The 27,601-nt window shown below is 44.5% G+C and overlaps 1 protein-coding gene and 1 long non-coding RNA gene across 3 annotated transcripts in view; both read left to right on the plus strand.

Annotated features, from left to right (window-relative positions):
• Positions 1-12,786, plus strand: part of LOC108501721 — a 53,321-nt gene extending 40,535 nt beyond the window's left edge. The window contains exons 3-4 of the long non-coding RNA XR_001876268.1: positions 8,789-8,900; positions 11,394-12,786. This is a non-coding gene — a long non-coding RNA (uncharacterized LOC108501721). The remainder of the gene's footprint in view (positions 1-8,788; positions 8,901-11,393) is intronic.
• Positions 12,787-17,242: 4,456 nt separating this feature from the next.
• On the plus strand, positions 17,243-27,120 carry LOC108501732 (elongation of very long chain fatty acids protein 4-like). Of its 2 annotated transcripts, none has more exons than XM_017823925.1 (8): positions 17,243-18,669; positions 19,316-19,381; positions 20,974-21,161; positions 22,152-22,232; positions 22,979-23,038; positions 24,412-24,526; positions 25,432-25,559; positions 26,906-27,120. In XM_017823925.1, the coding sequence occupies exons 2-8, from the start codon at positions 19,324-19,326 to the stop codon at positions 27,074-27,076; spliced, it is 801 nt and encodes a 266-aa protein (XP_017679414.1). In that variant the 5' UTR covers positions 17,243-18,669; positions 19,316-19,323; the 3' UTR covers positions 27,077-27,120. The 2 variants fall into 2 exon arrangements, with proteins under 2 accessions (XP_017679414.1, XP_017679415.1); XM_017823926.1 differs by having other exon boundaries at positions 22,982-23,038.
• Positions 27,121-27,601: the final 481 nt, after the last annotated feature.

Consider the following 27,601-nt stretch of genomic DNA (forward strand, 5'->3'; position numbering starts at 1 on the left):
AATAAAACTTGTCATTATTTCCATTGTACATATGTTTTACTGCATGGACTTCGGCAGGTCCGGGGAGGGGATCCTGCCCCTCTGCCCCGCTCTGAGGAGACCCCCCTGCAGTGCTGCCTCCAGCTCTGGGGGTCAGCACAGCAAGGACATGGAGCTGTTGGAGCAAGTCCAGAGGAGGGACACCAAGATGATCAGAGGGATGGAGCAGCTCTGCTGTGAGGAAAGGCTGAGAGAGTTGGGATTGTTCAGCCTGGAGAAGAGAAGGCTTTGGGGTGACCTAATGGTGGCCTTCCAGGACCTGAAGGGAGCCCACAAGGAAGACGGAGAGAGACTATTTCCAAGGGCCTGGAGTGACAGGACAAGGGGGAATGGCTTCAAACTGACAGAAAGCAGGTTTAGATTGGATATTGGGAAGAAATTCTTCCCTGTGAGGGTGGGGAGGCCCTGGCACAGGTTGCCCAGAGAAACTGTGGCTGCCCCAACCCTGGAAGTGTTGAAGGCCAGGTTGGATGGGGCTCTGAGCAACCTGGGCTAGTGGGAGGTGTCCCTGCCCATGGCAGGGGGTTGGAATGAGATGATCTTCAATGTCCCTTCCAATCCAAACCATTCTGTGACTCCTGTTATTAAATGACTGTGTAGGTACGCAGTGAGTGTATTTGCATGTGTGCCTGTTTTTCTCACCAGTCCCAACATATTTCTCTTCTCAGGCAGGTGAATGATCATACACTGCAATAAAATCATCATCATCACAGCAAGACATGCATTGTTTCAGCACTAGTAAGGGTTCATGATGCTCCGGGAAGACTCGATGCTTTGCATAACCACAAATTGATGTGACCAGTTCTTTTCATATAGAGGCAGAGGTTGCTCATGTTTTTGCTGCAGCAGCAGCTGTGCTGTCTGTTTTATTTTCCTGATAATTCCCTATCCTGGGATTATAAGCACCCTCTCCTACCATGATTTAATTGCCTTACATCTAGTAAATATACCCCCTGCTGCAACTTCATAGAATCACAGAATGGCCTGGGTTGAAAGGGGTCATCTTCTTCCAACCCCCCTGCTATGGGCAGGGACACCTTCCACTAGCCCAAGTTGCCCAGAACCCCATTCAGTCTTGAAAACTTCTGAATAATCAGCATAGATTAGGCTGAATATTTTGGCTCAGGTTTTGTGAAACTGAAGTACCTCCACGACTCTGCTGGAATAATTCCATTTTGCAAAGTCTGAAATACTTTATTTGTAATTGGGTCTTTGCTAATGTGTTGAACACTTTAAAATGAAATTAATTTTAAATAAAATTTGAAACTCACAGTCATCTTAAAATTAGGGAAACAACATGTTCACTTTTTCACTTGGACAAATACTGTTTTAACAATTTCAAACAATTTGGAGGATTTTTCACATGAAATTACCAGAGCCAACTCTTTACTTTTCAGATTGGTGTTTCAATGTATTGTGGTTTCTTTCAAAGCAGATGTTTTAGTCAAAACATACCCCACTGTATCAGTCTGAGAGCCTGTGGAAAGGTTTGCATAGTCAGGTGCTGGTTAGGGTTAGTGCTAAATGGGCACTGGTGAGACATGAGTGGGTTAGTGACTCCTTGTCCCTCTGTTGCCTCTGTGAAAAGCAGCTACAAAGGGCAGCTCAGATGTCCTCTGAGGACACAAAGCTGGGAAGAGTGGCTGATACTCCAGAGGACTGTGCAGCCCTTCAGCAGGATTTTGACAGGATGGAGAGACGGGCAGAGAAGAACTCTCTGAAACTCAACAAAGGCAAATGCAGGGTCTGCACCTGGGGAGGAATAACCCCAGGCACCAGCACAGGCTGGGGGTGACCTGCTGGAAAGCAGCTCTGCGGGGAAGGACCTGGGGGTCTTGGTGGACAACAATCTGTCCATGAGCCAGCAGTGTGTCCTGGGGCCAAGAAGGCCAGTGGGATCCTGGGGGCACTGGAAAGAGTATTGCCAGCAGGTCAAGGGGGGTGATCTTACCCCTCTGCCCCCTGGTGAGGCACATCTGGAGTGCTGTGTCCAGTCCTGGGCTCCTCAGGACAGGAGGAACATGGAGCTCCTGGAGTGGGTCCAGCAGAGGCTGCAGAGATGATTCAGGGACTGGAGCATCTCCCTGAGGAGGAAAGGCTGAGGGAGCTGGGGCTGTTCAGCCTCCAGAGGAGACACTGAGAGGGGACCTCATCCATGTGTGTCAGTGTGTGCAGGGAGGGGGCAGAGGATGGACCAGGCTCTGCTCGGGGGTGCCCAGCAATGGCACAAGAGGCCACGGGCAGGAACTGATGCCCAGGAAGTTCCAGCTGGACATGAGGAAAAACTTCTTTGCTGTGCAGTGACCGAGCACTGAACAGATTGCCCAGAGAGGGTGTGGAGTCTCCCTCCCTGGGGATATTCCAGAGCTGTCTGGACACAATCCTGTGCCATGTGCTCTGAGATAAGCCTGCTGGAGCAGAAAGGTGGCAGCAGATGACCCACTGTGGTCCCTTCCAATGTGACCCATCCTGTGATTCTGTGATCTGGTTTTCCAGCAGAAGTGTCTGCCTCCCTCTGATGACCCCCCAGATTGCTTGGTTTGAACCAACTGCAAATTTAAACACTTTACAGAGGTGGCAAAAATTCATTTCAACAAATAAGGGCTCAAAATTCCCAAAAAGCAACTCTTGGCCAGTTGCAGGTATTTTCTTCAGCTATGTTAAGATCCTAATTTAGAAGTAATTTGTAAAATTGATATTAAAGACTTGGTCTCTTGTACAGAGACTGTGGAATGAGGGGAAGTCTCCAGTGAGACAGTATGAACACCTTCCCTCCCAAAGAAGGTGGAACAGAATCAGAGAAGGTGACACTTGTACATCCTTCAGTGGTGGTTTGAATTTGTCTGAAGGATATTGGTGTGAATATCCATCTTGTGTGAGAAGGCAAGGGCCTTCCAGAAGTGCTGAAGCAAATAGATGGGGTCTGATCCCCGGTCCTGGTTTCTGGGTTGTTATCGCCTCCCTTTCTTCTGATGGCTCCCCATGTTTTTTTTTAGGGAAAAGAACAATTTGCAGTGCAGTCACACTGAGGTGTTCTGCCTCCATTGCCAGAAGGATTGGTTTTGCTTTTTATTAATTACAGGAGTTGAGTGACTCTTCAAATATAATAGTGTGGCACCAGTGTCCTGTGAAACATATGGACCCAGGAGAAAGGTCTGACCTGAGCCTCAGCTGGTGTCCCCTGACGTCAGACCAACTACACCTGCTTAGAGCAGCTGAGGGAGCTTGTCTCATGTGTGCAAAGCTAAGCTGTTTGCCTAAAAGGCAGCCTCAGCTAGGCTGAAGGACTTGCTTTAGGATAAGATGGATGATTCTGTACTTCCCATGTAGTTTTTGCAATGTTTGCATCAGCTCACTGATGTAGTCTTGAGAAAGGGAAAAGCCAAGCCTTCCCTGGTGACTCCAGGGGTGCATGTGCTCTTTAACAACCCTAGAAAGGGAATGCTGGCTTCCCACGGTGAGAATTTCCTGGAGGTAGTATCTGATCAGCTTCCCAGGGTCACTGAGTCTTCTGACTCTTCTGCATTGTCAGAACGAGCAAAAAGACAAGTGTCCCAGGGACACTGAGGCTCAGATGGTCTCTGTTCCCTCGAGTTACGGCACCAAACCTACAGCTGTGGAAAGGCAGCATAGTTCTGCTTTGCTGCCTTCTCCTGTTTGAAGCTTCCAGCCCCGAGGATTTGTTTATCAACTCTTCAGCATGCCATGTTTCAATATGAAAATTCAGTGTGTTACAATGCTAACGAGAATGACGTTTTAATTTTAGAAGACACCTATTTTCAGTGTGTGGGAAGGCGGGTTTTGCTGTGCACTGAAGTGCACAATAAGGCTGATATCATCGAACACTCCCATGCTGGTGTGAATGAGAAGCAGCACAGCTTTAAAATCAGCAAAGCTGCACTCAGTTTAAACCAGTCTGCTTTCAAAGTCTTTACCAGGGGCATTTTGCATTTGCTGTCGCAAGTGACAAAGTGAGTCCCGAGGGTCATATTTTCTCTGGAGCCACATCAGTTTGTATCTGTTGAGCCCCTGATTTGGAATGTTTGTTCCACCATGTGTGTCAGATTTGCCGCCCTGTTCTGCAGTAAATGCCTAAAGACGCGTGCGGTGCCTGGAGCAATGAATAATAACAGGACTTGGGGACACCAGTGACCAAGTGACAAAGATCACTTTCTGAGGAAAGGACTTTTGGATCACCTCTACAGGGAGGGAGAGAAAGGGGAAGGGAGGGAAGAACGGGCGCCTGAAGCTCCTCCTTAGAGGAGCTGTGCAAGAGTTAGTGCAGAGGAGGATGAGTCACCTTCAGGCTTTGGCTGGGGTGGCAAGGGAAGCGCTCCCACCTCCAAAACGCCTCCTCCTTCTGCTTTGTCACTGCCTCTCTGCACTCAGGCTCTGCAGTGACCCTGGATTCTCTGTTCAGAGAGGGACAGTGGCAGTGCCACCCGTGTGGGAAGAGCAGAGCAGGAAAGCACAGCCCCTGCAGTGGGCATCTCACAGTCCCTCCTTTCCCCTGTGCCACCAGTGGCTGTCAGAGGACTGGACATGGGGCTGTGTGTAACATTGACTCTCTCATGTTTTATGCATAGTTACACCCACTGCCCTGGGGGAGGAAGCGCCAGCAAATCAAAGCTTCTCAATTTCTTTACACTAGACTTTACTTGCTTATGATCCATAAGAGAAATTACCTCACAGAGACTCAGACCCGTGTATTTGCAGCACTGCCATCGATACACCGGACTGAGGGCAGGAAAAGGGACATTTCTCTTGCCTAATTGGAACTACAATACTTAGGCACAGAGTCTCAGTTAATTGTCTAGGCTCTATCTTTTGTGAGTACAAATCCTAGGCACTGCTAACTGGTGATTCATGGTAGATCTGACAGGCACAGTGACTCACCCCCTAATAATGCTGGTTTGTCTCCACTGGTTGTGGGTTTGCTGAAACACATCGAACTTTCAGGTGGGTAAACTTAGGTGAGATGAATCTTATCCCAGGAAGCAATTTCTGCTGCCATCCCTTACCTTCCTCTGCAAACACCTCCAGTGCAAGGTGTGCAGTGACTTGTGGAGAAATGTGCTCTTCAGTGTGAAGCAGCAGCTCTGAAATGAATGTTGTGAAAGGTCAGTGGCTCTGCCCAGGTACCCATGGCCACCGTGTCAGAGAGTAACTGTCAGAGCTGGAGTGGCAGCCTGAGGGATGTCAGGAGTAGAAAACCACCAGTCTGAGTGCCCAGTTTGTTTCTACCCACGGAGATTCAGTTACAGACTGAGATCTCAGTGCTTTCTCTGAAATCTACACCAAAGTTTTATTTATACATGAAGAAAATTTGCCAAATGAATGGCCAAATCAACATGATAAAAAACCCACACCAAAACAACCCCCTAACTTTATAAACAGCACTGTTGTTTTGGAAATACCCATCTCTTATGACTACTTTAGGATAAAAAATTATTTCTCTGATAGCATTAAGTACAGCCTTCATGCATAGACTTTTTTCAGACTACCAACACCAGGGAAGATGTGAGATGTGCTGTAGCTTCAAATCAAATGCACAAACATGCTAGATGTGAATATTTATTCTTAAATTTCTGTTTATTCCTAACCTGAAACTAGCTGTCTGGGTGTTCGTTCAGCAGATCCCAACCTAAGCACTATTATACAAGGGATCAGAGTTTTAAAGAGGGCTGAGGAAAGTTGCTCACTTGCTTAGATGGTTTATGATTTGACTGCTAAGGGTTTTCTTTTATTAAACTGCCGAGCAGTTGCTTATTTGAACTTGTTCTGCCATTGGCAGAAAGTTGTCTTCAGAAGTTGAAATTAAATATGTAGAAACTTCTCTAAAATCATTCTGTAGATTTGTACTCTTGGTACTGTTGTGTATTTTTCCAAATGTGCAGCACGTTACAGGCCTCTAGTGGTAGAAATGAAAAAATCTACATTAAGATCCATGCTTAATGCAGCAGTTCCTGATGATACTTAATTCCAGGCTTAATAAATTGCATAATGCTTCCTGTTTACAGATTTGGCCTGCTAGTTTGCTCACCTAAGGGAAATGGAAATTCTGCAGAGGTCAGAGATACCAGTGACAATGAGAAAGTAAACTAGATTAAAAAGAGAGAAAAGTACCTGGAGAATAGTCCTACTCTTGCTCAATTAATGTCTCCCTGTAGTAGCCAAAAGAGGTAGAATGGTGTGAGTCTGGCAGGTTACAACCAAGACACACCATATCTGCCTTACCACCACTTTTTCTACAGGTCTGCGTGTGCCTGGACCCTGTCAGTGCATCTCAAAGCCTGGTTGGTACCACCTCCCTGGCAAATTCCCAGGTGTTAGTTGTCCAGCAGCATTCTCCTTTCAGTCCTTGGGAAAGAGCATCCCATCCTGCCAGGCTGATCTCATAGCATTTAACATTTTATTTGCTCAGCACAAATTTATTTATCTTATGCAAAGTACAAGACAGTGACTGTGCAATTCCCAGAGGGTGGTTTGGGTTTGGTTTTCTTTTTTTTTTTTTAAATTACAGTTTTTCGCTAATATTAATAATAATACTTTCGAACAAAGCTTCATTTCTGAGATAAATATGATATGAACTTATACCTCCCAAGGCTGGATTTCTATAACATGCCCACTGCATTCTTTCTTCTCAAGCTTGAGTTCAAAAGGAGCTGAGAACCACAGGTAAAGAACAGAAAGAGAGATGATGTTGAGGATGTGAAGGTAGTGATTCCTGTGTTTTGGGTAATCCTGAAACTTACAGAGGATTGGAGGTGTGGGGGAAAATTATATCAACTGGGTAGAATAGAGCTGGGAATACCTGCATATTCTAAACAGTAATGGTTACAAGGTCAGGGGTTGTTATATAGTGTCTCCAAGGAGTACCGTGTGTAAAAAAAAAAAAAAAAAAAAGAGAAGCGTCAGAAGTGATCAAAAACTATAAAGATCAATTATTCCACTCTTTTTTCCACTTTGGTGTTCTTTATTGGACAATGAGTTCGTCACTGGGCACTGCATTGTAGTGGAGTGGTAACCAAATTTGAGAGGATTCAGAAGAGATCAGCTGAAAGGCTACATATCTGGGGAGTAAAGAGCTGTGGAGGAAAGCTTAAGGCTATTCTGGAAGACAGGTGCCTGAGGGGATGTGTAAGCACAGTTTATGTCAGAATCCCTGTGTGACTACAGGCTATGGAAGAAGTGGTGGCAGAAGAGGGTAAAATTCTGTTGAGGGAGGCATTCAAGTCAGAACATCATATTTGGAAGTGAATGCATTGCTATTAGAGGCATCATCTTGGGCTTAAATGCCTTTAGATCTTCTTGGAAAAAAGATCTTGGATCTTCTTGGATCTTCTTAGGTATGTGGAAAGGACCTGATCTAGTGGAAGGTGTCCCTGCCCACAGCAGGGGGCTTGGAACTAGGTGATCTTTAAGGTCCCTTCCAAACCAAGCCATTCTATGATTCTATGATTTATCTCTGCTTATCAGACAGGAGAGGAAGTATCTGCACTGTTGAAAACTGTCAGGTAGAGTAAAAAAGAACTTGCTCATCCTTTCATACGCTCGTGGATTGCTTTCTTTTGGCTTTCCTTGTTACACTTCTCAGTATTGCCCAGGGGATGTGTGAGTTGTATCATTTTGGTACAAACAGCACCAACATTTCTCAAACATTCCTTCTCATGATCCACGGTGAAATTCTAGTGATCTCCAGCCACAAGCTTGGAAACCATCACTCTTTGTGGCACCTGTGCTCACACACCTGTTTGGAGCTATATTTGAAGACAAATTCAATGTCTTCAGTTGCTGTCCAATGAGATGAAATCCAGTCCCCTAATGGAAATCACATACAGTTAATGAAATTCTGTGGGAAAAGGGAAAACTTCTATCATACTATTAAGTAGTACTTGGTTATGACCAAAAAACCCTTAATTTATCCCAGTAGTCCAATTGCAGAGCATCCTAAGCGAGCCCTCATAGCTGTCTACAACTTCCTCATGAGGGGAAAAGGAGGAGCAGGCACTGATCTCTTCTCTGTGGTGACCAGTGACAGGACCTGAGGGAATGGCTGGAGCTGTGTCAGGGCAGGGTTAGGTTGGATACTGGGAAAAGGTTCTTCCCTCAGAGGGTAGTTGGGCACTGAACAGGCTCCCCAGGGCAGTGGTCAGGGTCCTAAACCAGACAGAGCTCAAGGAGTGTTTGGACACTCTCAGGCACATGGTGGAGTTCTTGCAGTGTCCTGTGCAGGACCAGGAGTTAGACTTGATGATCCTCATGGGTCCCTTCACACTCAGGATACTCTATATTGCTAAGTCAACTCATGCCAACTTTTTGAACAGACTGCTTTTGCAGTAGACACAGCTGTCAATGTTCCTAAGTGCAAAAGAAGAGTCTGTGACGCCTGGGACGTGAATAAAGACTCATGGCTACGTGGCAAAAAAATGTTCAGTTAATAAAATAACCAGCATCAGTCCCTAGTCCACAACTGAGCCCTGGCATCCATGGCTGACTTGCAGATGGCTCAGAGGGAATGAAGGTTTGCCTGAGATCTACACGATGTCTCTGATAACGCATTAAACTGATGTATAAGGGACCTGACAGAAGTGATTCTCTGACAATGCTGAGGGGTGGGTTATTCTATAAATTTGGACCACAACTGGTCTAACCCCTGTGTGACAGATCAGTGCTTTTCATGGGGATAAAAGGGATAGAAACGTTCTTGCCATGTGCTGCTGAGTGAACTCTCAGGCTGTCTCACCAGCTTCCCAGGATATGACTGCAAGCACTCAGATGTGACATTCGGCCCTTCTCTCATCACCTTTGACTGTGGCAGCTGTTTTTTTGACTGGGATGTTACTCCTGGGGCTGGGCAGGTGAGGCTGTGAAATCCTGAACTGAACACATTTAAAAGCAGGGTGGGAGAGATCTTCTGATGAATTATGTTGAGGGCTATTCTGGCACTGCACAAACCAACCTGACGACTACTTGTGCTGGCACTTACTAGAGTCCTAAATGCATATCTTTGGATATGCTTTTGCAAGGAGCAGCAGGAAACCTTTAAATGTGTGCTTCTGCCTTATCTTCTTAGTATAGAGATGGAACTACCTACCTGAGGTTCAGCATATTATTCTAATTTGAGTTCACAGCCTCTTCAGTCTTAAGGAAACCCATGAGCCAAGTGGACATTTTTTTGCAAAAGAAGGCCCTTTTTCTTCTGTCTGCTTTCTTTATGTCATTAGTTTGGGCACTGCTAGCTGTCCAGTCATTATATCATGTTTTAATTGTCTAAATCTCCTCATGACAGAAAGTCATTTGAAAGGCTTCCTTGATCTGTTAAAGGACAATTGAAGACAAATTGAACACCATCCAATTTTTTTTTACGAAAAAAGAGACACAGTATGTTGCCTGCATAGTCAAAAGCAGACTTTCATTCCAATGGCAGTGCCTGCTCTGTATTCTGTTGTGTCTCCTGTGGCAGAGATCAACCTTTTCCTCTCCGAGGTGTAGTTTGTTGACTTCCAGCTAGGAGAACACTCTATATTAGGAGTGTTTTTCCTATACTGGGACGTAGAAGATTATGTTTTAAAGCCCCATAAGGGCAACAAGGACAAAACCACCAACCCAGGAGCCTGTACAATCCCCAGTGGATCAATTCCAAAATTCTTACAGTAATTAAGATAAGAAGGAAGGATGAAGTGTATTGCAACTTGGAAGTGCAGTGAGCTACCAAAGCAGTATTGCTAGTCCACATCCTCCCTCAGGGTTTGGCCTAAAGCCTGGAAGTATGACAAGACCTGTGCCTATAGGGTAGGTTGGGTTGCCCTAGTAGGTAATGCTATTGCAGGAGCATGGAAACCAGGAGGTTTCCCCCTGCTGCAAGATGCAGCAGGAAGACTGGGAATTCCTGTATGTTACTCTGGCTAATTTGCTGTCACCTTTACCAGGGCTGCACTAGCCAGCAGCAGCAGTATTATTAATGATGCCTCCCATGGACATATTGTCCTTATATGAAGTTCTCTAAGCATATGTAAACATTAATTAAGCCTCTTAACACCTCAGGGAGTTCCAAAGGGTTCACATCAGTTACTTTTATGATGCAGCTCTGCAGCTGTTTGACTGCACATGGCCCTGCTAGTTATTGGCTGCGGAGTCTGCTAGAACTGGACTCACAACCCCATCCTTTTTCTGCAATAAATGGAAAGGGAGTAGCACTTTCTCTCCACTCTCTTTTCATAGAATCACAGGATGGTTTGGGTTGGAAGGGACCCTAAAGATCCTCTTGTTCCAAGTCAGGAACACTTTCCACTAGACCAGGATGCTCAGAGCCCTGTCCAACCTGGCCTTGGACACTTGAACACAATCATTGCTTTGAGAGCAACATATAAAATCCAGCCAAAGTTCTCTGCAGTGGGGAAGTCACCACTCTTTCAGTGTGAATGAAGGCACACTGCCTCAGTAAAGATTCCATGTCACTGTACCTTTTGTTCTGAGTTACCTTAACTCAAGGCAAAGTCTTCTGTTTCACACAGGCCATGCATAGACAGAGATTCAGGATGGACCATGATAAAACTGAATCTTTTTTGCCATTGTAAATGTAAGGCAATTTCAGGGAGGTTTTTGCTGTTCTCCAAACAGTAATTGCATCAGAAGGACAGAGATCAGAACATTCTGTACTACCTATTGGCTACACAACTCACCATTAGAAATTGGAAAGTCGAACTGCTCATTTTCTGGTTCCTATAAATATCTGCTCTATTTGGCTTCCAGATCACTGGGAGCAGATGTACCAGATCATTAAGGGAGCAAAGAGGATTTTGCATCCTCAATTTTTATTGCTACCATAAATACTTCGGTAGTCACTGCATGGGGAATCAGACTCTGCAGAGCTTGCAATCTGCATGTTAGGCACGATCAAGTGCTTTGCAGACATGGGCAGGATAAAGGCAGGAGTAGGCAAAATGGGAATAAAAAGTAAAGTGGTAAGAGTTGGGGAGACATCACATCCTGGTTTGGCAGCTGCCTGCTGACCACAACATGTCAGGGATTTTCAGGCATAATAAGAATGAAAGATTTGATGATGAGGAGTGAGACAGTAGCCTTACTAATTTCTGTGGGGAGGTTTCTCCAGGCGTAGGGCTGAAGGAGAAGGGGATGGGAGCATGGTACCATCACAGAGAGACTTAGCTGAGACTAATTTAGCAGGGACATCTTTGCAGAGGGGAGATGATATGGGTATCTGCCAGGTGAACAAGAAGAGGGAGAGATGTCTTAGACTTTCAGAATCACCATGAAGCTCACAGATGCTGGTGTGGTAATGAAGAGCATCGGATTGTAAAACTCAGATACACATCATTTGCTTTTAACAGCAGCATTTCAGTTACAAGAGCATCCTCTTTCCTGTGGTGGGAGCCCCAGTCATTTGCAGGTGGCCTGCACAGCATCTGTGTACCATTTATATCTCTCTTCAGCTTCTGAAGTAAAGTCTGGTTTGATGGGCCTGCTTGATCAGCTGGGTGCACAGAGTGAAGGAACATCAGAAGGTAGGGGAGAGGCAAAGGAAGAGAGAATCCCTTCTCCAATGGCAGTGGATGTTCAGTGGCAAGTTCTAGTATGTACTTTCCCTTCTGCAGGAACAGCTGGTCGGAATTAATTTCTCAGTCCAGTGTTGTTGGTGGGTTTGTGTGGGAGTGAAATGGAAAATTCTCAAAAGGACTGAAGCATTCAAGTATTACCAGGAGAGAGTTTTATAAAGACTTCCCTTGATTTCAAATGGGAAAACAAGAGGCAGGGATCAGCATTTCAGATCAAACACTGTAGTCTCATTATGTGGATGCTTCACTAGTTGTATCAGGAATTAAATGTGTGTTCTGCCCATGGCTCAGGCATATTGGAAATGCTATGAGGTCTGGGTTTGGAGATCCGTATGCTGCTTATACCAGAGGCCTTGGACAATCTGGTTCATTCTGTGTTCTTTGTAAAGCTCTAGGACTAGAACAATGTTCCTGGAATCCCTTGGATTGGGATTTCTCCCTCCACTTTTGTTGCCCTGATTCACAATTCATCCTCAGTGACTCCTTCTACAGCAAACTGAGAGAGAGGTGCAAGTCCAGGGGACACCTCTTTTCTAAGATTGACATTTTGAGTTATGGCAGATAAGTAGGTTACTAGAGCATACTGTTTCTCTCTCCAACCATTCCTGGGTCCTGGAGTCACCAGTTCAGAACTGAGCATGTAAAGCTTGGTGAGATAACCCCCAACCTAATGTCTAAATCATCACCTTCTTTTTCTTTTGGTTTCTCATATCTGGCCAAGATTTTAGCTTAAAAACCTCTTTGCTGCCACCATGCCTAAGGGCTGCAGGTTTTTTTAATAAGAGGCTGTTATCACCCAACTGGTCAAGACATATTTTTGGGCTCATTTCTGGGAAGTTTTTGAATGATGTTTGGGATCAACATGAAGTCACTTCTCCTTGCCAGTCACAGTGCAACTTTGAAACAATACTGATTCAAGACATGCTGAATGGAGAGTAGATTTAGAGATGAAAACCAAAGGTTTCTGAATTCTCTAGGCTTAGGAGATTTTTGGGAATTCATTTTGGGAGACAGGGTTGCTTCAGGCTCCTACACAAAAGCATACAATGAGAGAAGATTCTTTCCTCAAAGAACTGCTCAAGTAAGTAGGCAAGACTAAAAAGAGGTGGGTATAGAAGCAAAGAGGATTCAATTCAGATGCCTATACATAGGTAGGTATCTAGGGCCACTGGAGATGCCTTAAGATAGCTCTGAGATCCATGTGGAGCTCACAGATATGGCACAGAACTTGCAGGAATCCTTGGACTACCAGAACAGCGGGAGGTCAGGTGAGATGCCTTAGGGTATCCTGAATGTCCATAGGTTCCTATGTGTGGGCAGCTGGATCAGTCCTTAGAACTCCTCTAAGCATTGTAGAAGTTAATTAGATGTAGACAACCAAATTTAGGTGTCTTGTAAGATGTTCACACTTGAAATGACTTGCCCAAGGTCACAAAGATAACAGCTTCAGAGCCAGAATCTGGTTTGCACCCAAGTGGATGGAATTTGCTGAATTTGGCTCTTCACTAACTGCAGGTCACCTTCACCTCACTCCTGTGAGAGAGGCAAGATTTCCCTCTGCTTTATAAGTCTGGGAAATGAGGCATGGGAAGGCTGAGTGACGTTTTTGAGACCTCAGAGTAAACTTAGTATGTCATATGCAGAAGAAAAATCTATGCTGGTAAAATTAACATTCTGGTTTTTAGGACCATAATTTACACAAGAACTGCTGTAATCTTCCAGTCCTATGCATAGAGACAGGCTGCTCAGTACCTGTGCCAAATCTTTCTTCCTGTAATCTGTTCTGAACCTTCCAAGGTCTGTGCAATTGGTTGCACGATGCATAAGTGAGGCAATCGAGAAAGAGAATCCCTGTGCCAGAAGGAGCTTCTTCCTTCAACTGCTTCACTGCGCATCTTAAGGACTTCTGTTTGCTTTAAATAGATGTGAATTTGGGCTTTTTCGTGCACAAGAGCTTTGCGGACTAGACCCAAAAAAGTTTGGTTAGGTTTTCAGAGGGTTTTAGTGATGGTTGATTGTCACCTAAAATCACTGTATTTCTCCAGAAACACATGCATATTAGCAAAACAAGTGTAGTAATTTAATTATTATTCTGCAGGTAATTCTATTGCTGTTAAAACATCAATTATTGTGTTACCCTTTGTTGAGAGACTGCTCATAAAACCAGCTCTCATTTGTTTCTGTTGTTGGCAATTGAAAGTTGATGTGATTGTTGAAATGAAGTAGGGGGAGATCACATGAACCTCCCTTGACAAATATGCTCATGAAAATGTCATTCCAGAAGTTCAGAGCTTTCTCTGGAGGACAGTCTTGCCAAGGAACAAGGTACTGTTGCGTCTGCTGGTAGTGTTGACAATCTGATCCTGCCCTTGAACTTCTCATGACTAGGAAGTACATTATCCCATAAGTGGCTGTAGACCTTGTTTAGCAAAAGTGCAGATGTAGATATGAGCTGAATAAGAGATTTGTGTGTTTTTTACCTTCCTTCCTGTCCTGTGGCATCCACAGCTCTGGCATTTACATCTTGTTGAAGCCAGTTTCATACAGAGTTAAAATTACTAGTAATTTTAAATATCTGCATATCAATATGAATATCTACATGCATAAAACAGTTGAGAGGTTTGGTTCAGTTAAATTGCATAGGAAGGGAGTTCAATGCCAGGTATTCCAAGGGCCAGGTATATACCAGTTTTAGAAGGTAGCAGGACACTTCAAATCTTTAGATATGTGCTGGTAGTTAAGGTTGTGGTGCCTTAACTAGTTAGATATTCTTGTTGTTTATTGGTGTTTGGTGTTGTATACACATGCTTTACACCTTTGTAGCACTGTGGGAAAAACATAAATGGGATGTCGGGTCTGAGACTGTCCTGCTCTGTGGGGCTTGGCCTGGATTAAGTGGATAACTGAAATAATAACATACTAATGGGTTAAAGACTGAAAAAGTAAAAAATGATGTCTTAAATTTGCTATAACAGCTTGATTAACAGCAAGAAGCCGTTCTCATTTTTCAAGTAATTTTATTTGTATTAGATGAAACTTTTTAGGTGGGTAAGGAATTTTGATCGATGAGAGTTAAATTGCTGACAGCTACAAAGGGCATTACTACAAGAGATGAGGTTTTGGACTTCAGATGTGTACCACAGTACATCTTCTTTGCATGAAGTGGAGGTAGGAATAGCAAAGCCCACAGGCTGGTCACATTGATTAGAGGGATGAAGCCCCTCTCCTATGAGGAAAGGCTGAGAGAAGAGAAGGCTCTGCTGTGATATAATTGTGGCCTTCCAGTACATGAAGGGAACCCACAGTAAAGATAGAGAGAGACTACAAGGGCCTGGAGTGACAGGACAAGGGGCAATGGCTTCAAACTGACAGAGGGTAGGTTTAGATTGGATATTGGGAAGAAATTCTTTCCTGTGAGGGTGGGGAGGCCCTGGCACAGGTTGCCCAGAGAAGCTGTGGCTGCCCCATCCCTGGAAGTGACCAAGGCCAGGTTGGATGGGGCTCTGAGCAACCTGGGATAGTGGGAGGTGTCCCTGCCCATGGCAGGGGGTTGGAATGAGATGATCTTTAAACTCCCTTCCAATCCAGGCCATTCCATGATTCTTTAATCTGCTAAGTCTCTGCTGTGGTGTTGAGAGTATCACCACACTATCAGCAAAAGTTCTTCCCCCAGAGGGTGGTTGGGCACTGAACAGGCTCCCCAGGGCAGTGGGCACAGCACCAAGGCTGACAGAGCTCAAGGAGCATTTGGACAACACTCTCAGGCACATGGTGGGATCTTCAGGCTACCCTGCACAGGGCCAGGAGTTGGGCTTGATGATCCTTCTGTATCCTTTCCAACTCAGTATATTCTATGACTCTATGATTCTATGATGTAGCCTGGATATCCAGATGAGCTTGGCCCCCTCCTCCTTGTCTTTCTCAAGTATTGAAGCAGGTCTGTTTTGCTAATTTGTGCTTTCAGTAGTTTTGATTGAAAGCAACAGCAAACAGAGGACCAAATAGCAAAAATTGTATTGTCTAGAAGCCCTCAGAATTGTTTTACTGTTAGTATTTTTTATTGATAATGATTTTGTGCCAAACACCTCTAATATATGCAGGACATAGGTAGGTTTTAAATTAGCTAAAATATGCCAACTTTTAAATCTCTGATGGAGTTTTCTGAGCTATCATATACTGTGCACAACAGAGTTGCTTACTACTGTGGCTGTAATTCATGTTCCTGCAGTTCCCTTTTTTCTTGACTAGTCACTGAATGAAAAACCCAATTCACTCTGGCATTCAGAGCTCCCCTAATACTATTCCAGTGAAGGAGCAATGCTTTTTTTTTTATTTTTCTATTGAGTTTTTGCTGAAACTGAAAGCCCTGAGGCTTTTATGTGTGGTCCCTACAGAGCTGACCTCACAGTTGTACTGTCATTCATCAAAGGACACCCATTCACAGACTGTAAAAGTACCATGTTCCTGATGTCATCTCTCCATGTGCCAGCCAGGCTAGTGAACATCTGCAACAGCACCACTGGGAACACTTCAGGAACAGGACAGGTTTCAAAAAATGAAATATGCTTCATGGTATTTTTAAAAGAAGAAAATCCAGTTTACGTGAACAATAAAATACTTTGTCCTAAATGAAACTGGTGAAAATTCACTTCAGCTGATTTTTTTTTCACCAAGGTAAAAAAGAAGTTTGATGGAGAAGTTTGTGTCTGTAATTACATCAATATAAATAGCTCAGCAAACATTACTTGAAGTTACCAGATAGATATACTAAAATACAGTCCCATCTACACATAACAGATAGAAAGGGCTGGTCTAATTTATTACTTTCTCTGATTTGCACAGATAAATCACTGAATCTTTTTAAGGACTGGGCCACAAACACTATAGAAATGAAACCTGTTGGTTCATGAACAATTAAAAAACTTCAACTTTTTAGGAAGCTCAGCAAAAAAAAAAGTGTGTAAAACTCACCATCACTGTCTCCCTGAACCTGAATCAACAAAACCCTGGATCAACAATATGATACCAAAGGTCAGACAAATCTTTTCCTTAACTGGATTGCCCTTCTGACCCTGAAAATTCAAAACCCTCACCCTAAATCACCTTTCCCGAAAGTATCTATTTAAATTCTTTCATAGTTTCCACATATCATGGAAATACAGTAATTGTCCAGCACCATCAACAGGTGATGTGTTTCAAGGAAAAACTACCACCACATGATATGCCTAATTCCCAAAGCTGCTTTCAAAAGCTAATCTTTGGTGTTTTGCCCTTCAGAAATGCTTGTGATGTATCTGATGACAGGCACATGGTACGAGAAATGGGGTTACCCTTGGTTTTTCTGGGGAGTTCTGCTAATAAAATGTGCTCACTGGGAAAAATAAAAGATATATCCACACCCTAGGGTCAGGTTCACCCCAGGTGACCAAGCTTGGTGACCCATCACTTGGCTTTGAGCTCTTTCTTGGTGGGTGGGGGTTGGGTTCCAGGGTGCTGGTTCTGCCTTGGCACCTCCACTCCCACCTCCACAGGACTGAGTCACAGACACTGCACTCGCTGACTGGACCTGCTCCTGGCTGTGGCTCTCTGCATTTTCCCTTGATATGGTTCCTGGAGATCATAGGGGGGCATACCTGGTGTCACTGTCAAACCCCTCAAAATATTTTTCTGTATTTTTAAAAACAATAAAGGTTTTCCTGTACCTTTAAAAACAGTGAATGTGACTCCCCCAGGGGCATAGGCAGGATATGAGGGGATGACTCCAGCTGAGTTTTCTCTGCCTCCCCTGAGTGAGCGAGTGAGTGAGTGAGTGAGTGTTCCCACTGTTCTCTGCTCCCTCATTTGGTGGTTTGCACATATTTTGAGCACACAAAAGGCTTGTTGACAGCCCCTTGTGATGGGCTGAAGGAGTGCTCCAAACAGACCAGTTTCCAGGCATGATCCCTCATTTTTACTGCTTGCAAAGCTGTCATGGCCTGAAGAAACCTGCAGAAGAAATGGCCTGGTTCCCACTTGGCCAGGCTCCCAAGCGTGACACTAAAGGTCAGTCATTCCCTCCTGTGGAATCCCGTTCCTCTTCTGCATTCTATTCTCTCCTTTTACCAGTCTACTAATCTGAGAGATCATGTGGGGAGAGGCAAGAGAGGGTGGGGGAGGAGTGTGTGATGTAACCTCTGCTCTGGCAAAGTTACGAGACAACACCACAGTGCCCACAGCTCACGGTGGGATTTTGGTGGCTACCGCTGGGACACTTAAATAAGAGGCAGGAAGATCCATGCCCAGGAGGTATGAAGATCTACCACAGCTGTGTGGGACCCAATAGCTGTTGTACTCACCTCACTTGTGGAGAAGAAAGCTGAGCACAGTGTCTGCAGCTCCTTGGTTTGCTGCCTCTACATGCACCCGGAGTGAGGCGACCAGTGGCTACATCCCGAGGACACCCCTGAGGAAAGGGATGCTCAGAGCCAGCTGCACTGCTGAGGTGAGTCTATCCCTTCTTCCTGGGTTTTCCCCGACTGTTTGGGAGGGAGGGAAAGGAAGTGGAGTGAGCTGGAATGTGTACGGATTGTTTGAGGGCATTTAACGGAATGAAATCCCTGCTGGATTGACTCTGTGCCAGCTGATAATCACCGAGTAATCTCAGTGCTGGCAGATTCTGCTCGGATTACAAGGGCATGTGTCTGTGTGTCAGGAGGTGTATGAGACCTGCTGGGCATCTCGGGGGGTGTGTCAGAGAAACCAAAAAGGGGTTTGACTGCAATGATTGGCTGCAGGAGAGAAATTTGGGCAAGTCTGTCACCTGTGTGTACAGGGGCATATTACAGTCAAGGGAGGAAGTCAAGGGAGAAAATGTGCTTTTCTCAATACGAGCAAGAGATGAGACTGGGAGGAAGCTGGTCCTGTGTATTTGCTAATGGAGAGAACTGGATCAGATAACATGATCTGTTAAAAGTAACTGTAGTAAAGTGTTTTCTAGGTGAACTTCCAAGTGCCATTGAAAATGTCTCCCTGCTAAAGGAAAGAAGGGAAGAGGAGGAGCATCATTATATATGTGAGTATTCTACTTTAATATAATATATTGTAGAATATATACAAGATAAAACAAAGTTAGTGTACAAACTGGACCTCAGAAAACCCAAGAACAAACATAGCTCTTTTAACACCTCTGGAGTTGCAGCAGTACTGAATTAATCCCTAACTGCCTTCTAGCATTGGGAATATCCAAAAATGCCTGCAGAAAGAAGGATGCAGTGATGCCACCTGGTGTATGTCCTCATGTGGAAGTTGTGACCATAATGCTTCACACAAAATATTGTGTGACTGATTTCCCAGCATGGTACATGAAGCTCCTGGCTCTGGTAGTTCACATGCAGCTACTCAGAGTACTTTCTAGAGGTGAAACCTCAACAAAATATCAAAATCTAGAAGTTAAATAAGAAACTACTATTAATTTGATGAAATAAATAAAATCTGGAAGTTAAATAGCTATTCGTTGCAAGGGGTTTTCTTCCTTCCTTTTTTAAGTGTGACTTTAATCCTAGTCTAAAATTTAAGTTCCTAGAAAGCAAGCTATTTTCTTTCCATTAGCTGTGGTCCTGAGCCTTTGTCTAAGGAGCCTCCTTATTTAAGACTCAGTCAAGGCTAGGATAAATAGGGTTAATATGATCCTGAGGATGCTAATTCTAATTTCTTTCCAGAACCTGTGATGGCTTCAACCTGGCAGAAAACTCAGGAATTCTACAACTGGGTTCTTGAAAGTGGAGGTAGGTAGAAATGCTGTTTTAAACAGGAATTTTTGCATAAGTAGCATGATCAAGGACAAACCTAGAGGGAACGTGATCCTCATAGGAGCCCACATTTTTTTCATCTGGCAGATTTCTCCATATATCTTAGGGACACTCCAGCTGGATCAAAGAAAGGAATGAAAGAATGGGGGATTTCCCCTGTCTCAGCAGCTTTATGTTCAATGTACAATGGTCTCTGAGAGGACGAGGAGCAATATATGCTCAGGATTGCCTGTTAAGTCTGGAATACTAAAGGAAGTGCATATTCATGTGCCATGGAAAATCTTATTAGACCAAAGAGTTAATATTTTGAGGTTTAAACTCTTTGTGATGCCAGTAAAACCCATTATCAAATGACATATTGACAGAAACCAGTTCTCAGTGGCTTGACATTTGATATTTTGCAGTGAGGAGACTTCAAATCTTCAATAGCTAGAGGTTCTGCCAATCCAGTTTGGTCCGAAAGGGCTCTGTTGGGTCCCTGGATGTAAGGAAAAGCCACAAAATGCCATTAAGGTAGAATGGCAGGTCTGCATCTTGGCTTTGGCAGGAGGAGGATGTGGGGCATGATGCTCAGACTGTAAATGTTTCAGGATTTGAATTTAAGGAGAGAGTGTAAATTAGGATTCAGGACTTCTGACAAACTGTTAAATAGAGAAATGGAATGCCAAACAGCTCCTGACACAGCCCTTTACAGCCATAGCAAAGAACTGGAAGGTTTAGAATGGATGGGGATTAACAGAGTCATGTGGACAGATGTAGAATTTAAAAGAAATAATCACCAGTGAGCCAATGACTAAAATTCAATAGAGGATTTCCACAAGCAACCCAGGGCTAAAACAGTGTGAGGGGTCTGGAGCTTGGGAGTGGCAGATCAGGATGCAAAGGGTGATGCTAAGGAAGTTTAACAGAGCAGTGACCACAATGGAAACAGGAGAGGAAAGCTTGAATGGGAACTGAATGCTTTTGCAAACAGAATGTATCTTGCACTTCTGTGGGTGATGAGGCAGGATTAGGAGGAGGTGGCATGACAGAAAGTCCATTGAGATTCCCTTTCCTGTAGGACTGAAGGGCTGTTTTAGCAGAGATAAGAGTTTGAATGTCATTTCCTAGTGAATACAGGTATAAAAATGAAGGTATGGAGAATTTCAGATGTCTTCTAGAATTGTGTGGCAGAAAGGAAATAATGGGAAAAGCAGGAAAGATTCGCACTCCTGAAAAGCCACTGTTGGTTTGGTTGGTTCTGTCCATCCCTGCACAGTGCCCTGGACTTCTTCTTTTGCCCAGGTGTGGGGCGGTCTTGCAGCCTGTGGGAAGGGGCTCCAGCTCATCACAGGAAAGATCTGTCTTCCAGAACTGCAGTCCCAGCCCCAGTGTTGTGCTAAAGCCTTTTGGCAGAGTCTGGCACGTGGAACTCCAGGGCAGGAGAAGGACTGTGGCAGAGCTTTGTAAAGACACCCGAGATACCAACTTTTTGTTTACCAGGGAGCGTGCTGAAGGGAGGTAAATGAAGATATCTGCCCTGCAGTGTGTGGGGTGTGCCAGCTTTGGCTGTGTGTTTTGCTTTTCAGATCCAAGGACAGACCCATGGCCACTGGTCTACTCTCCACTTCCAGTCACACTTATCTTAGCCTCCTACCTCCTTGTCGTGGCACTGGGGCCCTTCTTCATGCGGCAGCAGAGACCCCTGGAGCTCAGGGGCCTGCTGGTGGCCTACAATCTAGCCATGATGGCATTGTCATGCTACATGTTTTACGAGGTGAGGAGACAGGATTGGCTCCCGGGCAAGCACCTGGGAAGGGCTTGAAAGCCAGAACCATTTGAAACAGCATTTGTTGATGGACTTCAATGAAGGGAGTGGGAGCTGGTTTGGACGTGTCCCTGTTTTGCCACAAGAGGGGCAGTGTTGCCCTGCTGTACCACATTCCCTCCTGTTTCTCAATCTTCCTGTCATTCATAAAATTAACACTGAAACGTTCCTGAATGAATGAGCTGAAGGTTGAGATCTCCCTGTTAAACACAGAACGTATGGAGGACATGGAACCTCATTTTGTTTCATGACTGACTGGTGAGGGGACCTGTCTCTGAGAGTGAGGAACACTGTTCTAGTGGGGCGTGTCCCTGCACACGACAGGGGGGTTGGGGCTACATGATCTCTAAGGTCCCTTCCAACCTCTTAACATTCTATGATTCTATGATTTTCCAGACTTGGGCAGTCCTCTTCAGGAGTCAAGCCAAGCACACTGCGGCTTCTTGCTGCCGGGAGTGCTGAGGCCATTGTTTCCTGCTTCTTCTTTTTACAAACCTTTCCCTTTTTTATTTAGGCCACCAAAAACTCTTCAAGGGAATACAGCCAAATAGGTTCCAAAAACATTTTGATGTTGACAAATATGCCCTTTTAGTTTGTATCACAATTGTTACATTAACACAAACTGCATTTTTTTTTTTCTCTTTGAGCAAACATTACTTCATCTGAGGACCAGAATTCACTGTTCCTGATGAAGTAAGTTTGAGCACTCCAGCAATTACATAAGTAGCTACAAATATACCCAGGCCAAATTTTCTTTTTGAGATTCCAACAAGGATGTGAAGTACTTTGTTTTAGGTTTTTACTGTTTGCTCAGCTGTATAAATTACATGGATTTTCTGTCAGAGGGAATTAAATTACCTTATCATTAATGTGCATATCTTTTTGGAACAGATGACTTTGAACAGAAAATTGATTTCTATTGCTTTTCCTTTGTTTCAGTTTTTGGTAACTTCAGTCTTGGGCAACTACAGCTACCTGTGCCAGCCAGTGGATTACAGTCGGAGTGAACTAGGAATGCGGGTACAGTTCTATAGAAAGCTTGTTTTAGGCCCTGCCCTCCCATGGGTGTGAAGATTATTTTGCTCATAAAGAGCAGTTTGCATGCCTAAGAAGGCTTTTACTCCAATTTATTGCTTGTAAATCTATTTCACTAAATTATCTACTTAAACTGTTGCATTTCACTTTAGTTCTCTAAAATCAATCATCAGTCAACACAGCCATCTAAGTTTGCTCTTCGATCACTGCAGAGAGGTTGATCTTACATTCTGAAGATAGATATTTATTACAGATATTTCAAATTAACTCTGAAATATATGTAACTCTTTGCATTGATTGTAAGGATTCTGGTGATCGCTTTCAACAAGAAAACCAATTTTTATATCCTTAACTTTGCGTGACATTAGTCTTACTCAACATTTCCTTTAGCACAGGGATTTGGCTAAAATTATTCCTTGTCCGGTCATCACAGGGGGGTTGGGTCACACCAGCTTCAGCTTTCCAAAATGTTGCATGAGTTTTTTTTCAGTTAGAATTTGGAGGTATTATGCTTCGCTTCCAGATGTAACCAGGCTTTGAACAGATGCAAGCATGGATATTATCTTTTCAGCTTTTCAAATATTTGCTATCAGACAAAAACAAACCAAAAAAAAGCCCAGAAGAACTCCTTAATTTTTCCTGTTCCCGAGTGGGCAGGGTTCACATAGTGCATGGTTGAAAATATGTTGATTTTGGATAAAGGTCTAACCGCGGTGCCTTGTGCTGCCCAGCAGATGGCAAAAGTGTGTTGGTGGTTCTTCTTCTCCAAAGTCATCGAGCTGCTGGATACGGTAAGGAGGGCTGAGCTCCATAGCGGGATTGGTGCTGGAAATAAATCACTTCCTTGTCAGAAAGGGGCAGGGTGCCAAAAGTTAATGTCCTCGGCTGATCCTGTATTGATTTGCTCGGTGCTTTTCAGTAAGAGCTGATTTCCTGTGTTGTGCTCTGCCTGTTTGTGGGAATGAAGGCTGATGCTGTTAAAGAAGAGGGCTCAGCTTCTGCAGGCTGCTTTTTGACAGTGTTTGGGCTGTGAGAGCCCAGCAGCACCGCTGGATACTGTGCTGCAAGGCTTCCTCAAAAGCTTCTTTCCAGGAAGGAATTGCTGCTGCCTGATTTGTCTGTCTCCATCCCAGTGGCTGCACATCCTCACTCCTCAGCACTCTTCCCGTGGGTGGGCACAATGCTAAGGGAGAGGCTTTCACCTTGGCTATTGCAGGGGGGTCCCCCAAAATCTTCGCTGCTGTGCCACTGCCAGTCTGGCAACAGTGGTTTAATACTGGTTAGTTGGGCAGTAAAGAAACTGCAAGTGGACAATGTGTTCTGGTGTCTTTGCTGCCACAGATTGTCCCAAAGCTGTGCACTAAAGGTTTGTGCCCCATGTGACATTGAAAGCTCACCTGAAAGAAGTACCACTTCATAAAGGAAGTAACTAAATGACTGAACTAACAAGGAAATCCCACCTCCCTGCTTGCTCAGCAGAAGAAAGCTGTGTTCTGGCCTAAATCTTCACAGTCTAGTGTTCTTTGGGGACAACACACTGTCTGAAATGTGAATCAGCATCCAGAGCCCTTCTAGGCCCATTGCCAGTGGTTTGGCCATTCCTCTCTCTGTTTCCATCAGCAACAAAAGCAGCTTTTTGACAATCCTAAGTCCCTGAAAAGCAGGTTCATTTTTTTGTTATGTGTGTAAGCATGTGCATGCTGAAATACAGTGACCTGACACATACTCATCTGGCAAAACCATTCTCTTTACTCATTCAAATTCCAGAAAGGTTTGGGCATTCAACACAGTGCTTTTTCTTTGGATTGTTGTCTGGTACCAGCAAACATCTAACCTATGTCCTGAAACCAACCAGACCCAAGCAGCTGCAAATTGTATGGAAGCTCAGTCAGAGACTCAAATGTATCCTCTTCAGACCTTGGGACCTGAATCCAAAGATAAAAATTGTGGCTCTGTGGGAGAAATTCTGCTTTCCAGTTTCCCCCCATTCTAGATAATATAAGATCTATTGCACGTGTTGTTTTTTCACCAGTTTTTATCAAGAGCAGAGCAAATGGGTTTGGGAGACTGAGAATCATCACTAGCTATTTTTATAACTTTTTATTGTGAAATATTTAGTCTAAACACATAGAGTTAAGGTTTTCCTTTGTCTGGCTTCTTCCAGGTTTTCTTTATTCTGCGCAAGAAACAAGAGCAGGTGACTTTCCTTCACGTGTACCATCATGGCACTATGCTGTTCAACTGGTGGTCAGGGGTCAAATATGTGCCTGGAGGACAAGGTAGGTGAGAAAACCTAGTGTTTCAGGGTTTTTTTGGGCTGTGGAGGTAGCATTAACAGTGCAGATGGGCTGACTGGCAGGTAGGAAGCTCACCTAGTTCCAAAGGTGTGAAAAACATGTGCATTTGAGATGATACCATCTGCTCTGCTCTTTGGGCTATTTAGACTGCTACATTCACTGCATCATCCAGAATGAGAATGTGCCAACAGAATGTGTCCAAACAGAAGAAATAACATCCTACACAAGGTCTATGTATGTCTCATCCCCGATCAGCACTCCCTTGCTTCCCACTCGGAGGGCCTGGTGCAGCAGCCCAGGTTCTGACTCTCCATTTCGTTTACTTCTCTTTCTGATCTGGACCCAGAGTGCTTCTCTGGAAGAGAAGCATCTGAGTACTAATTAGGCCCTATACGAGATGCTAGGGTGTTCCTTTTCGGGAAGCCATTTCGGCTACATGGTGTTGACACCAGAATGTCATGAAATGCTTAGGTCAGAAGATAAAAAATTCTCTTCTCTGCCTTTGAAGCTCTTCTCTGTCTCCAAAGTCTACATATGAGCTGGAGATATTGAGATACCCCAACCCTGGCACTGTTCAAGGCCAAGTTGGACAGGGCTTTGAACAACCTGGTCTAGTGGAAAGTGTCCCTGCCCATGGCAAGGGGATGGAACAAGATGGTCTTTCAGGTCCCTTCCAATCCAAACCATTCCATGATTCTCTGATTCTGTATGCTGAAAGGAGAAGGAAGAAGAGGGCATGCTTCCAAGACGGAGCCTAGACTGAAGGTTCATGCGTAGGGGTGATGTGATGTTTTTTGAAAGCATCATCATAGTGTCTGTGAGCTCTTCACAGAGTTCGTCTTGCGTGGGTTGTGTGTCTTGTTCATCCTCACTTCTTCACTCCTCAGCCTTCTTTATTGGGATGCTGAACTCCTTTGTCCACATCTTCATGTATGGCTATTATGCCCTGGCCAGCCTGGGACCACGGATGCATCGTTACCTGTGGTGGAAGCGCTACCTGACCATCATGCAGCTGGTAATTAGTTCCCTGTGTTCATCTCTGCACTCCTCTGTGTTGGGTGTGATGGCCCCTGCTGTCTGGCACCTTCCTGGCTCAAGTCTTTGTTTGCTTCCCACAGAAATCACCATGTCCTTAGGTGTCCTTATGTACCACTATGACAGGTGAACCCGCTCGGAATTTCAGAAAACTCATGAGGGCCCTTCAGTGACCAAACAATGAGCCCCGGCTTTGTAATGGGAAGGAGAGGAAAAAAGTTAACCCTGTGGTTTTACGGTTAGATTTCTCCCTTTTATGTTTCCTCTCTGGAGCCCTGGAAACTCACCTTGATTTTGGGAGGTGTGGGGCAGTAACTCAGGGAAGCTTTGGATTCCCAGTAGGGCAGGAGATTGGGCAGCCTTCATTAGGTTCCTTCGAAAAGGAAGGGTGTGTCTAACTGCCAGCAAACAGGTCAGTTAAAGAGAAATATGTGAGTTTGACTCTTTCTGCAGAGTATCCCTTCGGATTTTCTTTCCCACATCTGTGAAGAGGTGACAAATCCTGAAAACCCTGTGTTTTTTCAAAGATACACCATAAATGCAATGTTCCAGACAAGGGCAGTGATTGTAGGAGAGTTATTTCCACACAAAGAGAAGTTATGGAAACAAAAAGTATGCAATTACCAGAGAAGAGGAAGAGGGTATATATATAAAATAGTGGTGCAGTGAAGGCTGGTCCAGAGTTATTACTTATCCTGAGTGGCAAAGTAGAACAAAAAAGCATTGAATAAAATGAAAAAGTGTTTGTTCCACGAATTATAGCTCAGGAAATAAATTTTTATTTAACATCCTTTTGGTAGGTAGAACTCATTGCTTCAGGGTGTTGAGACAGGTCACTTAGTAACATACCAAAAAAAAAAAAAAGAGGATTAATGTTTATATTAACAAAGATAGTATCTGTAATTCCTCTCTGCAAGCTAAAATGCAAATAAAAATCTTCCTGAGTATAATAATCTGATTATCAACGGGGAGGAAACCTCTGGTTTCCATATTCCAAGATCTCAGCTACTGGCCCATGGCAGAGGAGTGGCACAAGGGCAGTGATCTGCTCCTTGCAGAAGAGGCTGGATTCCAAACCTGACCCCTGAAGCGGTGGACAAGCCTCAGTGTTTGATGGACAGTTGACACCCTTCCATGTTGGGAAAACACCATGGAGCTTGAAAGGCAAGTTTTCCAGGGACATCAGGAGAGGCAAGCAGGTGGTGCTCTGGGTTGAGGGTACTGCTAGGATGTTGTGGCAGTTGTTGTGGTGGCCCTAGTGGTCAGTTGAGCTATACCTCAGGTAGGTTCCCTAATCCGGCTTCTTCTTTTTCCCCCCTCTTCCAGTGCCAGTTTGTGGCCATTGCTGCTCATTCTTCCTACAACCTCTTCACAGAATGCCCGTTCCCAGATGGCTTCAACACTGCAGTCTTCCTCTACATCCTCAGCCTCATGGCTCTCTTCCTACACTTCTACTACCGGACCTACATTAGGGGGAAGCAGAAGAAGCTCACTTAAAGAAAATCAAATAGGACACTGAGCAGAGGCTGAGGAACTTGCACATTCTCTGCTGCTTCTAATGGGGTTGCAGGAAGAAAAATGTCTTTTGGGGAGTGTGTGTGAGGCTCATGTCCTGCCTTCAAACACCTCAAGTTAGGGAGAGAAAAGGAAGGACAAAGCCAGGGATTAAGGTATTGAGGAGCTTGTTTAATAAGGCTGAGGTAAAGCTAAGCCAAGTAGTCCCCAGCATAGCAGGCTTTGTGAAATTAGCACAGGAAGCTCTTTTTCCCTCCCATCAGTTTCCAAGGTCTGGCATCCAACCACAACTCCCTTGTCTCATTTCTTAGGCTGTAGAGGGTTTCTTTGCATTAATAAAATTATCTCAGCTTGCTGCTCTAGATCAGGCAGGGCCATGTGCCTCCAGCCTTGTCCAAGCAATGTCCAAGTAGCCAGGAACTCACTGGGACTGCAGGATGCACTCACCTGTACACTGCATCCCAAAGCTCCTGCTAGAAATGGGGTGAAATACAGCTATATGACCCT

The sequence above is a fragment of the Lepidothrix coronata genome, unplaced genomic scaffold (assembly GCF_001604755.1).
Source record: "Lepidothrix coronata isolate B3197 unplaced genomic scaffold, Lepidothrix_coronata-1.0 Scaffold107, whole genome shotgun sequence".
Classification (NCBI taxonomy): Eukaryota; Metazoa; Chordata; class Aves; order Passeriformes; family Pipridae; genus Lepidothrix; species Lepidothrix coronata.